Genomic DNA, 13203 nt, shown 5'->3' with positions numbered 1-13203 from the left:
ATGATTGAGAGTTTAAAAATAAAAAATTTCGTATTCAATTTCATTGTTTTTTTAGGTTAACAAACAAGAAAATTTACAAATTCTAAAAAATAAAATTTTGTCATTTCAATTTCCGTCATTTTGAAATTTCTAAGTAATCTTAAATTTCTTTACATCAGCACGATCCAACCTTGAAATGCACACAAGCAAAAAACAGGGCCAAATCACCAAATCCGTGCCACCATTAAGAAAGAAAAAGAAAACAAAACAGAGAGACAAACACTTTTCCCCTGCTATAAATACCATAACCCACCACCTACATTTTCATCAGCTCAAATTTCTTCACCTTCTTTTCATCCACTCAAATACCTCCCTAATTTCCAAAACACCAATTAAAAAAATATATATTCCAATTTAAAAATAAATATGAGAACCGTAATTGCCTTCTCTACTGCAATTCCGGTAACAGAATCTCCACTGGAATCATCGCTGCCGCCAACTCCAACACCAACAGCCATGGGGCAGCAGCAGCAGCAGCGCTCGCCGTGGCACTCTCCGGTTCCCTACCTAGTCGGAGGCCTGGCGGGGATGTTGGGTCTGGTTGCTTTTGCTCTGTTGATCCTTGCCTGCTCTTACAGGAAGCTTTCGAGCCGGTTGGAGGATAGAGAGGGAGGCGAGGGAGACTTAGAGAGCGGCGGCGGCGGCGATGAGAAGGGTGACGGGTCGAATAAATCAGTGAAGGTGTTCGAGGAGAAGATTTTGGTTATTATGGCAGGGAATGAGAACCCAACTTTCTTGGCCACGCCGGTTTCCGTGTGCTCGAAAGCGGCTTCTTTCGGCGTCGCTGACGATTATGCCGACGAACAGGGGATGAGCAAAGAAGTAAAAAAGGAGGAGAGCTCCGAGAAAGTGAAAGAAGAAATGGGGTCCCATGATCCCGAAGAACCCGAAAATATTCGAAACCAAGACGATGAAGCGGAGACTCAGCCGAGGCGATTACAAGAAGAACAAGTACAACATGAAAACCAGCGAGCTTAACTCAGGAGAATTTGGACGTCCTAGGCTAGCCTTCGAAATGGAGCCTAGAGTTCCCTAACTACCGATCATTTGTATATTGATATGTGTAAAAAAAATTCATTAAATACATGAAAAATCTATTTATACATCAAATATTATTAAAAATTAATATCAAAAGAAGAAATATATACAAACATTACTCAAATATTAGTATATTACCCGTCTCGCATTTTTAGATGCAAATGCACTTATTAAGTTTACATAATCTAATTTTTTAACAAATTCAAACCGAAAGAGAAGTCCCTATCCACTACGCCAAATTCCAATCATTTTTCTATTGGTACAATGTTACTTATTACATTCAATAAATGAATGAAATGTTGGATTACAGAGACAACATCTTACAACTAGGAAAAATACTAGAGTGAAGATGATAGTAATTTTCGTATGCCCACCTAGGCGGACGAAACAGATTTGAATAAATAATTATATAATATATAAACTAATTGATTTGAACATTTAATAGTGTCATTTTTCAAAAGGGTGAGAGTTTTAGCCCTTTAGGTACATAATAATGATATATGTAGTGTGATCTTAAAATAGGGTAATAAAACCCCATAAAAATAAACATAAAGCTAATACTTAAGAGAGAAGCAAAAAAGTAAAAATAAGATGGTGTGGACTATTTAAAGGGGAGAAGACGTGCATATATATATAAAAGATGGTGGGATCATTTTAAGTAAAATCGTGCAATGTGATGTTGGGAATAGAGTTGTCTTCTTCCTCGCGCGATACCGACCTTGCAACAAAAGATTTCCAAATTCCGGCTTTTACATATAAGCCCGCATAGTTCCCGCCCATCCTTGTCCAGACCCTCCTAAAAATTGGAAGCCCCTAGGCGGACGCCTATTCCGACTACCCTTAGGGCCGGCTCTGAGCTTAACTCAGCTTGCTCTTTTTCAGTTTTGGCATATATTTCTTGAGAGAGGAAAAAAAGCAGAGTGCTCTGTTATTTTTCTGGTGGGGTTTGGGGGATTTCTATGTTTTGATCCGGAAAATGCAAATTTTGTATGAGATTTATTAGTTTTGATGAGATTTGACATTAAAGCAGAATTAATTAGTTGCAGTTGATGTTAGAGATTTTTGTTCTTATCTTTCCAGCTTAATTGTTAATTAGAGCCGTATTGCACTAATTAAGAAGGATAATTTATCTTTCTTTGCCTTCCTCCCCACGCATTTTTTCTAAACGTAGGAAAAGCTTGGGCTTGGAGCACAAGAAATTCCAACGATGCTGCGTTCCATCTTGAAGGAGGTCTCGCGGTCAAATATCATAAACGACAAAACACAATAAAGCATTTTCCCATCAGGAGGGGTCAGTTGAAGTCCGACTAGGATTTTTTTGTTGTTGTTTTATTCACACATGTTGAATGCACTCTATATACTTAATGTACCTCATATTTGCTTTTCTAATTAAAATTTATTTTAATGTACTCTACGTATTTTCCCGTAATATCCTAAAACCGCGTAAAGTTGAAACCAAATGTTGATAGACCAACTAATTATTATCAGTAGTGGAGTTAGGATTTTGAGTGAGAATGGGCCTTTCACTTTATGTGTGTAAAAAAATTGAGCTCATAACATGTTAACATATGCAATTTGAGTAATCTTCACCAAACTGAAGGACCTCTCTTAAATTTAAGAGTAATGCTAGGGAGAACAAATTTTTAAACCAAATGATGTGTCACCGATAAAAAACAAACACATTAATCGACACTTGACCATGTTATGGTGTAAAAAAATGAGCCTCCCTAGCATTACCCTAAATTTAATAGTGAGAAGAAAAAAATGTACAAACCCGGACAACCAAGTAAGAGGTAGGCTATGGAAGAAGTAGAAAAAGAAGGATAATGGAAGAGGTTTGCAAATAAAGAAGGTGTGTTGCTTTAGAAAATTATAGGGTGTGCATTATTGTTAGTTGAGAGAATGGAACTAGTAGTGGGTTGCTTTTTTTACTCAAAAATGCATCTCTTTTAAAAACTTACTGACCAAACACATCGTTTCATTAAACAGTCAAACAGATTTTGAATAAAAACAAGCTAACGACGTCGTCTACCTCATCTTCTTCCTTGAGGTTCACACCTTAGCAAATAAAAGTTTGGGGTCGCTGGTTGATTTCATACACCTTTCAGAAGTTAATACGAACCTGGGACTACCTTGGTCCTTTGGTGGCTCCACCCCTGATTATTATCAATGAATAAAGCTCAATTCAAAAGCTTACTCATGTGATATTGGGGTTCGGCTATAATGATACGTACTACTCACTGTTAAGCGTTTTATGCAAGATTTAATCGTATGAAAAATTCATTAGATCTCTATATGCAAGATCTAATTGTTAATCTTCCGGATCATTCAGTGGTACATACTACAAAAGAAAAAGTGGTGATATTGAGAGTATGCATAAATAAATAGAAAACCCTTTTTAGGCTTTGCTGCAACAAGACACAGATTAAACTAATGGATTATCGTTCCAAATTTTCCAATTAAGAGTTGCTTAATCCGTAATATCATGCTAATGTATAATTGTTGCACGCGATATTAAACTAAATTTCAAAAATATGTTATTTTTGTTTTTTCTTTTATGAGAGGAATCGCACCTCATTGATGGAAAGAATAAAAGGAAAACTAATAAAAATGGTTTGAAAACTTTGAGTTTTAACTATAAGGACAAAACAAAATGGTAAAGTGAATAGTAATATGTTTGACTTTTTAGTGTAAAAATGTGATTTTTCGTTAAAGTGAACAATATCGTGAACTTTTCGTTAAAACTTCCAAGATTAAAACATACAAATCCGGGGCCACGTTGAAGAGGGGCTCAGAAAAAGCCTTTTCCAGGAAAAATCACATGGAGAACGTCCATGGAAGGGGAAAAAACGTGTTCCATCTTACCGTACAAGTATGATCAGATCATGTACATTAATTTTGTTTGAAAGTGCTTTTAAAATAATTGAAAGTGCTTCTGGTGAAATATTTTTGAAACCAATCATTAATAAAAATGCAAATGAATTCTGCAATAAGCATTGAAGCACGTCAAGTACTTTTAGAACAAAAAAAAATTTATTTAAAAGTGTTACCGTTATTTTATAAACACTTACAAATGAGTCAAATTTTGTTCTAATCGTTCACGTCACGGTATATAAATTAGCCCAATCACACAAATTTATGTTACCACAAAGGAAAGAGAGCTTAATATAGCATTTGCTCTCAAAGACAGCTGAAGCGCCGGTGTTTCTTCCCTCTGCTGATATTGCTCATCTTGCTCTTCTCTAATGGTATATTAACATCTAATCTTTTCTTAATATCGGTTTCTTTCTCTACTTTTTGCATTTCCTAAATTGTTTCGTCATCAGGTGCACTTCAAGGAGAGGAACGAAACTGCTCGAATGCTCTGATCCCTGTTTAAAAATGCTCGAAATATAAGGGCATGTTTGGTACCTTATCTAAAAACTTTGATTGTTCCTAAAAATAATTTTCAAATAACATCACTTGAAAATAGATTTCTTTCAAGCTTCAAATTTTCAAAAATCTGTTTGGTTGAATTTTTAAAAATAATTTTTTTAGTTTGAATTCAAACTTCCTTGAACAAAAATTCGAGGAGAGAAAGAATTGGGAAGGAGAAAGGAGAGAGGAAATAGTCGGTGAGGAGAGAGAAAGACAGGGAGAGGATGAGGAGGATAGGGAGAGAGCAAAAAATTACGGAAAGAATGTGATGAGTGAGAAGAAAGAGAGACAAGACAAAAGGCTGAAGAGAGAGAAGATAAGGTGTGACATGGGGAGAGGAGAAAAAGAGAGGGTTAGGAAGGAGCAAAAGAAGATGTTGAGGAGAGAGCATGAAAACTCTAAAAACTCACTTTTAGTGTTTTTAAGAAATAGCCTATGTTTTTAAGTTAGTTTTGAATCCAATTTTTAAAAAGAGTCCTACCAAACAAGAATTCAAAGCCTAAAACTCAAAAAGTGTGTTTGAGTTAAAAAAAGTTGAACTCAAGTAGGATAACAAACAAGCCCTAAATGTGTCATAGCATGCATCGACCACTATAATCAAAGCTTCATCAATGGTGGTTGCATGGATTGCCATACATGTTGCCGCACAGATTTAGAATAGGGTACTCGAGCTCCTGTGGCCGATTCTCCCTCTTATAGTATCGCTAATGTCCGAAGAATAATAACAACAGTTGACAATAATATTTGGCTTTGTAGCCTAATTTGATTGTTGTAACAAATCCAACAATTGTTTTGCAATAGCCACTTATCCACCAAGGCAATCCACCACTTGCTAACAAATGCAACAATTAAATTCCGCTAGTAAACGCTATCATCACTTCTTACCAGAAACTTCATCCGGGGTTTTGGTAGTCATCTGATCAACTGCATGAACTGTGTTCTGAAGCTCCTCCCATATGGCTTTGTACACCATCCTCTGCCTATTTACAGCCGACTGTCCCTCAAATGACGAGGAGACGACATCAATGACCACATGCCGGCCATCCCCGTTCATATCTTCTACACTAACGGATTCCGCATTTAGCTCCTCCTTGATCTTTTTCTTCATGGATTCTATTAGTGGGGAGTCAATGGAGCCAGCATTTCCGACGCTTGAAGCTCGAGGACTGAATCTCCTCACACCACCGTATTCCAATCTCATAAGGCTCCTGTTTTCATTGCCAATTGCTCTATGGTGCAACAATCTGATGCCCCGGCTCTTAAATACCAACAGTGTTTTCCTTGGTTGAGAAAGTAAGGATGGCAGAGCTCGAGTAAAGGCGCAGGAGGCTGATAACACATACGGACGCACCATGATTGAGTTGGCCGCCATTGTTCCCTGTCTACACCTCTACTTGAAACCCTAATAACTCTAAGCTACGTAAGGTCGCACTCTAATGCAAGAATTGAGCACCTGCACGAATATGATGGTACGAATTAAAATTGGAAAGAATAAGTTTTGCTAAGCCCGTTTTATTTGAACATTACTCCCTGCAAGTTCAAATAACAGTCAATATTAAGCCATATTGGGACTGCTTCTGAAAGCGCTTCTAACTGCCTTTGGCAGAAAAACATAAAAGCGCTTTTACCCATAATCTCTTTTTGAAGAAACTCAACATATTTATCATACAAGCTCTTCTAGCATAGGCGCTTATGAGCAGGCTTCCTACAAAAGCATTCCCAAACAAGCGCCTAAGAATCTGTTTGGAACTGCGTCTAGACAATCGACTAAAGGCGCTTCTAGTAACATTTGGCAGAAGTGCTTTCATGAGAAGCATTTCCAAACTGGCCTTAAACTAAAGGGTCCAAATTTTATCACTAGCAGTACCAAATGAAATAATCATTTCCCATTGTTGCAGAATCCTTCAACTAAATTCACATTAATCTTCAAAACCCACACTATCAAATCTAGTGATTACCCCCTAATTACTATACTAAATTAAATCTTGACTAACCCGTCAAAAGCAATCCACTACAGAAGCCGTAAAACAGTAAAAACAGAAGAAAAACCAGCACCGAGGTTAAAAAATAAATATGTAAACTTGCAACCAGAAGTATAGCAGCCTATATATTCATAAATTGTGGGAAAAATGATGAAAAAATTAGGAGCAAGGGAAGAGGAAGTGCACTTACCTCGCGGTTTGTACGTGTTGCGATGCGAGAGAGCGGCTGAGCAAACAAGAGGAACGGAAGAGGGGAAATCGGCACGTTAGGGATTTTCAGGGGTAATTCTGTAAATATGAAACAGAATAATGGAATATTACTAGTAATTTGATCTGAGCTGTTTAATTTTCTTTCGGTACAATCCAACGCTACTTTCAAAAACCACGTCAGCTAAAACATACGCTTCCACGGATTTGCTGCTTCTTCTCGCGCCTCGCATCGTCTCTCCGCTTCATCTGCAGCTCCATTTGCCCCCTGGAGTTTGAACTTCAACCAGTAGAAGAAGTAATTGAATACAGTAGCGGATCCAGGATTTTAAACTCAGAGGTCTCAATAATAAAGGTCAAAAAATTTATAGACAAAAACAACATTGAAAATTTAAATATAATACATTTGATTAAAAAATCATATACAAAACAATATTACAAATTATAAAATCATAATTCAAGCGTCCATTATGAGGAGTACCTAAGTTATTGATTATCTAATATGAACCACTAAATTTAAAACACCGGTCAAATAAAACTCTCTTCGAGCTCCCACTATCTTTCTAACCAAACACACAATTTTTCTCTTTTACTAGTTTTCAAACATAACTCCGCCGTGTAAGTTTATCTTACATTGCCGGTCCCAAGCCCGGATAAAGGAGGAGGGGGAGGGCGTCAGGTAGTCGATAGCCGGCACTCCATGATCACGTCGAATCTTTATGAAAATGAATCCAGAACGAAATCGCGTTAAAGCTAGGGCGTCACCCGTAAGTGGCGCGCTGTGTGGCCCGAGCACAGTGATAAGTGAGCAAGGGTCGCTGTATCTCCATCGGCACCCGGATGCAGTGTTAAATGAGCAAGGGGGCTATAGAAACTTCTTTTCGAACGACTCCACTCAAAGTTGTTTGGGAGCATATGCTCCTATCAACTTTACACGGGACACACAAAAGAAGTACTTTGATCCTATTAAACGGGGAAGGGTGAAGAAGCTAGGACAGAAGGGTAGAGTTCAAGAGAGCAAAATGCGTTTAGGAACGTGGAATATAGGAACCTTGACGGGAAAATCTATGGAAGTAGTAGAAGTTATGGTGAGGAGAAGGATAAATATTATGTGCCTACAAGAAACTAAGTGGGTTGGTCGTAAGGCAAAGGATCTAGAAAACTCAGGGTTTAAACTATGGTATTCGGGCACAAATAGAACGAGAAACGGTGTTGGCATCATCGTGGACAAGACCTTGACACAAGATGTTGTAGATGTCAAGAGGGTAGGAGATAGAATCATGGCAATCAAGATTGTAATAGGACAAGAACTTATCAATGTGATTAGTGCATACGCACCTCAAGTAGGGTTGGATACGAGTTCGAAGGAGAAATTTTGGGAAGACCTTGGAGACTTGGTGCAAGGAATTGCTCAGATGGAGAAGTTATTTATAGGAGGAGATTTAAATGGACACGTGGGCAGGGAGACAGGCAACTATGGAGGTTTTCATGGTGGCCATGGTTTTGGGGAGAGAAACGAGGATGGGGAAGCTATCTTGGATTTTGCAATGGCATATGATCTCTTCTTAGCCAATACCTTCTTTAAGAAGAGAGAAGAACATGTGATCACCTACAAGAGTGGGTCGTCAAAAACACAAATAGATTTTCTTCTAATGAGGAAAGGGGATCGTATAACTTGTAAGGATTGCAAAGTTATACCAGGAGAGAGCGTGGCTAATCAACATCGCTTGTTGGTGATGGATGTACATATCAAAAGAGTGAGAAAAAAGAACAAGACTTGGAAGTGCCCAAGGACTAGATGGTGGAATCTAAAAGAAGAAAAACAAGCCATTTTCAAAGAGAAAGTAATCACCCAGTGTGTGTGGGATAGAGAGGGGGAAGCTAACCAAATGTGGGATTCCATGGCTAGTTGTATCCGAAAAGTAGCAAAAGAGGTATTAGGAGAGTCCAAGGGCTTTGCCCCACACCAAAAGGAATCTTGGTGGTGGAATGAGGAGGTACAAACAAAGGTGAAGGCTAAGAAGGAATGTTGTAAAGCCTTATACAAGGATAGGACCGATGAAAATGGTAAAAGGTATAGAAAAGCGAAGCAAGAGGCGAAGAAAGCTGTGAGAGAAGCTAAGTTAGCGGCTTATGACGATATGTATAAGCGACTAGATACCAAAGAAGGAGAGTTGGATATCTATAAACTAGCTAGAGCAAGGGAAAAGAAGACAAGGGACCTAAACCAAGTGAGGTGCATCAAGGATGAGGATGGAAAGGTTCTTGCTACAGAGAACGCGGTTAAAGACAGATGGAAATGTTATTTTTATAATCTTTTCAATGAAGGACATGAAAGGAGTGCTTCTTTAGGGGAGTTGAGTAACTCAGAAGAGTGTAGAAACTACTCTTTTTATCGTAGAATTCGGAAGGAAGAAGTGGTTGTAGCTTTGAAGAAGATGAAGCATAGAAAAGCAGTAGGCCCAGACGATATACCAATCGAAGTGTGGAAAGTTTTGGAAGAGACAGGTATAACATGGCTCACTGACCTTTTCAATAGGATTCTGAAAACGAAGAAGATGCCAAATGAGTGGCGAACGAGCACTTTGGTGCCTATCTACAAGAATAAGGGCGATGTACAAAATTGCATGAACTATAGGGGTATTAAGCTAATGAGTCATACAATGAAGCTCTGGGAGAGAGTCATTGAGCATAGATTGAGGCAAGAGACACGGGTTTCGGACAACCAATTCGGGTTCATGCCAGGGCGCTCAACCATGGAGGCAATCTATCTCTTACAAAGATTGATGGAAAGATATAGAGATGGGAAAAAGGATTTACACATGGTCTTTATAGATTTGGAAAAAGCGTATGATAGGGTCCCAAGAGACATTCTTTGGAGGATTTTAGAGAAGAAAGGAGTACGAGTAGCATATATCCAAGCTATACAGGATATGTATGAAGGAGCAAAGACTGCCGTAAGAACTCATGAAGGACAAACCGAAAGCTTTCCCATAACTGTAGGATTACATCAAGGTTCATCCTTAAGTCCTTACCTTTTTGCGTTAGTAATGGATGAGTTAACAGGACATATTCAAGATGATATTCCTTGGTGTATGCTTTTCGCAGACGATATAGTGTTGATAGATGAAACTCAGGAAGGGGTAAATGCAAAGCTTAACCTTTGGAGAGAAGTGTTGGAATCTAAAGGTCTTCGCCTAAGCCGATCAAAGACAGAATATATGGAGTGCAAGTTCAGTGCAAATGGAGGCCAAAACGAGTTAGGGGTGAGGATCGGAGATCAAGAAATAACAAAGAGCGACCGTTTTCGTTACCTAGGATCTATCTTGCAAAAGAACGGAGAATTAGATGGAGATCTCAACCATAGAATACAAGCTGGATGGATGAAGTGGAAGAGTGCATCAGGCGTGTTGTGTGACCGCCGTATGCCACTAAAGCTCAAGGGAAAATTCTATAGGACGGCAATATGGCCGGCGATGCTGTATGGCACAGAATGTTGGGCGGTGAAGCATCAACACGTACACAAAATGGGTGTAGCGGAGATGAGGATGCTTCGTTGGATGTGTGGGCACACGAGAAAGGATAAGATTAGGAATGAGGATATCCGGGGTAAAGTAGGAGTAGCCGAAATTGAAGGAAAGATGAGAGAAAATCGGTTACGGTGGTTTGGACATGTGCAAAGAAGGCCTACTGACGCTCCGATTAGAAGATGCGACTATGGGACAGAGGTTCAGGGCCGAAAGGGTAGAGGAAGACCTAGGAAAACTTTGGAAGAGACCCTAATAAAAGACTTAGAGTACTTGGATCTAACGGAGGACATGACACAGGACAGAACACAATGGCGTTCTAAGATTCATATAGCCGATCCCACTCAGTGACTTGGATTTTCCAAGTCTCCAACCGAGAAGTTTTCCTCACTCGGGAAATTAAGGGAACACTACCTCAACCTACATGCTCCACTCACAAAGCTTCAACAAAAGAAAATTCAAAGAACTTAGCGAAGAAGGCTTTGGTGTATTTAACACAATACGTTGAAATGAAGGAAAGCTTATTTATTGATATCCCCGATAAGTTACAAATATGTACATATACTTGAGTCAAAATAAACAAACAAGAGGGAGCCTTCACAAATGTTGCTTAGGAGAAGTCTCAGCAGTCGGTAGAGCCCCAGAAAGAGAAGGCACCGGAGGGGGATCATTCGGAGCCTCAGTACTGGACAGAACCCTAGAAGGAGGAGGCATCAGAGGTTGATCATTTGGAGCTTCATTAAGCGGTACAGCCCCAGAAGACGAAGGCTATAAATGCCTTTGGAACAAACCCACAAATCTCTGATGATCAAGTAAAACCTGACCATCAGATTCCTTCATCTGGTCAAGCTTCCTCTTCATGTTTGTAGCATAGTCATGTGCGAGCCGGTGCAACTGTTTATTCTCATGCTTGAGCCCTCTAATCTCCTGTTTGAGACTCATCACTTCAGCCGCCAATGATTCAACTTGGCGGGTTCGAGCAAATAGGCGTTTGGCCATATTAGACACAGAACCTGCACACTGAACACTGAGAGCCAGAGAATCCTTAACAGCCAACTCATCAGACCGTTTGGAAAGTAGTCTGTTATCTTTGGGAGTGAGAAGGTTCCTGGCCACTACCGCAGCGGTCATATCATTCTTCATCACGGAATCCCCAATGGTAAGAGGACCAGTAGGGGAGACGAAGGATGGGCGCCATATGTTGTCTGGAGAAGGCGAGGCTGCCTCTTCAACCAGGTTCAAGTCAAAACGACGGTCGGAGGGGCCAGACATTTTCAAAGGTCTTGAAGAGAGAAGAGGTCGGACAAATCAAGATCTTAGAAGTGCAAGAATGGAGCTTCTACTGGTGGATATTCAAGTGTGCTTTGGAACTTAATGCCAGCCCCTATAAAAATCTGCACTCGACGAAGCTTCAGAAATCGAAGAGGTGCCTGCTCAGAAATCGAAAAGGCGTTTGCTTTCTCAAAAGCTGGGCTGCTCAGAGACCACGAGGGTCGATCTCAGAAATAGAAGAGGCTTGCTTTCTCAAAAGCTGGGCTGCTCAGAGACCACGAGGGCCAATCTCAGAAATCAAATAGGCACTTACTTTTCCAGCCTTGTCAGCACCTGTCACACGCACACTCAGCTTTGCGGAAATTATGGGCATTCTGTCGAAGATTTCTGGCGAAGTAGAAAGCACATGAATCGTACTGTTCAATCACCCACTTCCCACACGCAACAGTAGCTCATGGGTACCATAGATAACTTTGCCAAAGTTCTCTGACAAAGTTGAGACACGTGAAGCTTGCAGCTCCCACTACATCGCTCTGACCAAGAAGGGTAAAAGAATAGCAAAGAAACAACACTAACAAAGTTTAGACACATAAATTTTGAAGGTCTAGCTACCATATTATTACCCACAAGGGTAAAGGAACAGTACCACTGCTGGATAATTGGAAAGTCCCGGTGTGTCAACCTCTAGCAAACATGCCCAACCTTTACTCACATTCGAGAAAACACTCCCAACAAGATTGCTTGCTCCAAAATCGAAGAGGCACCGCCCTCCGAATCTCGAGAGCCAGACTTCCAACATGATTACTTTCTAAAAAATCGAAGAGAGGGTAAAGGAACAGTACCACTGCTGGATAATTGGAAAGTCCCTGTGTGTCAACCTCTGTGCTTCGTGGCAAGGTAGACTAGCAAACATGCCCAACCTTTACTCACATTCGAGAAAACACTCCCAACAAGATTGCTTGCTCCAAAATCGAAGAGGCACCGCCCTCCGAATCTCGAGAGCCAGACTCCCAACATGATTACTTTCTCAAAAATCGAAAAGACACCGCTCTCCGAATCTCGAGAGCCAGACCCCCAGCAAGATTGCTTTCTCAAAAATCGAAAAGGCATCGTTCTCCGAATCTCGAGAGCTAGATCCCCGACAGGATTGCTTGTTCAAAAACCGAAGAGGCACCACTTTCCCAACTTCAAGAGCTGGATCTCCTTGGATAAAGCTTGTCTGTAATCTTCACACGCAACATCAGCTTTCCAGATACTACAGACCACTTTTTCAAAGTGCTCTGATAGAGTTAAAACATGTGAAGCTGGCAGCTCCCACTACCGTGCTATGACCAAGCAGGGTAAATGAATAGCATTATTACTTGATGTTAGGGAGACTCCTATATATGTCGACCTCCATCCTCAACGGACAGGCAGACCTGCAAAAATGCTCAACCCTTCCTCTTATCTGAGAGGGCACTCCCAACGAAGCCTTTCGAAATATTCAGCTTTCTTTTCCCCCGATAACACCTCTGTAAACAAGCTATACTAGAGCAAGAATATCTCATATCATCAGGGTTAAAAGCAAGAGTGTCCCATATCATGCTTTTTCCCTGTCTTTTCCTTTGGCCTTGTTCTTACCTGCAAGACAAGGAGAATAAGAGCAATCAGTCAGCACTTGGAATCAAGCTTCCAGCCAGGAACTGACTGCCTGGAACCCCTTACCTGATTACTTACCTGAC

At 40.2% G+C, this 13203-nt stretch overlaps 2 protein-coding genes across 2 annotated transcripts; one reads left to right on the top strand and one right to left on the bottom strand.

Moving 5' to 3' along the window:
* The first annotated feature begins 213 nt into the window (after positions 1–213).
* On the top strand, positions 214–1201 carry LOC103442504 (protein GLUTAMINE DUMPER 1-like). The gene has a single exon (XM_008381306.4). The coding sequence runs from the start codon at positions 406–408 to the stop codon at positions 1015–1017; it is 612 nt and encodes a 203-aa protein (XP_008379528.1). The 5' UTR covers positions 214–405; the 3' UTR covers positions 1018–1201.
* A 4012-nt stretch (positions 1202–5213) lies between these two features.
* LOC103442514 (protein BOLA4, chloroplastic/mitochondrial-like) lies at positions 5214–6967 on the bottom strand. The gene is made up of 3 exons (XM_070813128.1): positions 6879–6967; positions 6667–6764; positions 5214–5947 (listed from the first exon to the last, which is right to left on the bottom strand). Exon 3 carries the CDS (start codon positions 5864–5866, stop codon positions 5369–5371), a length of 498 nt encoding a protein of 165 aa, XP_070669229.1. The 5' UTR covers positions 5867–5947; positions 6667–6764; positions 6879–6967; the 3' UTR covers positions 5214–5368.
* Between the last annotated feature and the right edge of the window lie 6236 nt (positions 6968–13203).

Source organism: Malus domestica, chromosome 15 (assembly GCF_042453785.1).
Source record: "Malus domestica chromosome 15, GDT2T_hap1".
In the NCBI taxonomy this organism is placed as follows: domain Eukaryota; kingdom Viridiplantae; phylum Streptophyta; class Magnoliopsida; order Rosales; family Rosaceae; genus Malus; species Malus domestica.
The sequence above is the reverse complement of the archived record's forward strand: the minus strand, read 5'-3'. Positions and strand labels throughout refer to the sequence as shown.

Excerpts from the sequence above, each read along its gene's own strand:
- LOC103442514 (XM_070813128.1), bottom strand. The coding sequence starts at position 5,866 with ATGGCGGCCAACTCAATCATGGTGCGTCCGTATGTGTTATCAGCCTCC.
- LOC103442504 (XM_008381306.4), top strand. The coding sequence starts at position 406 with ATGAGAACCGTAATTGCCTTCTCTACTGCAATTCCGGTAACAGAATCT.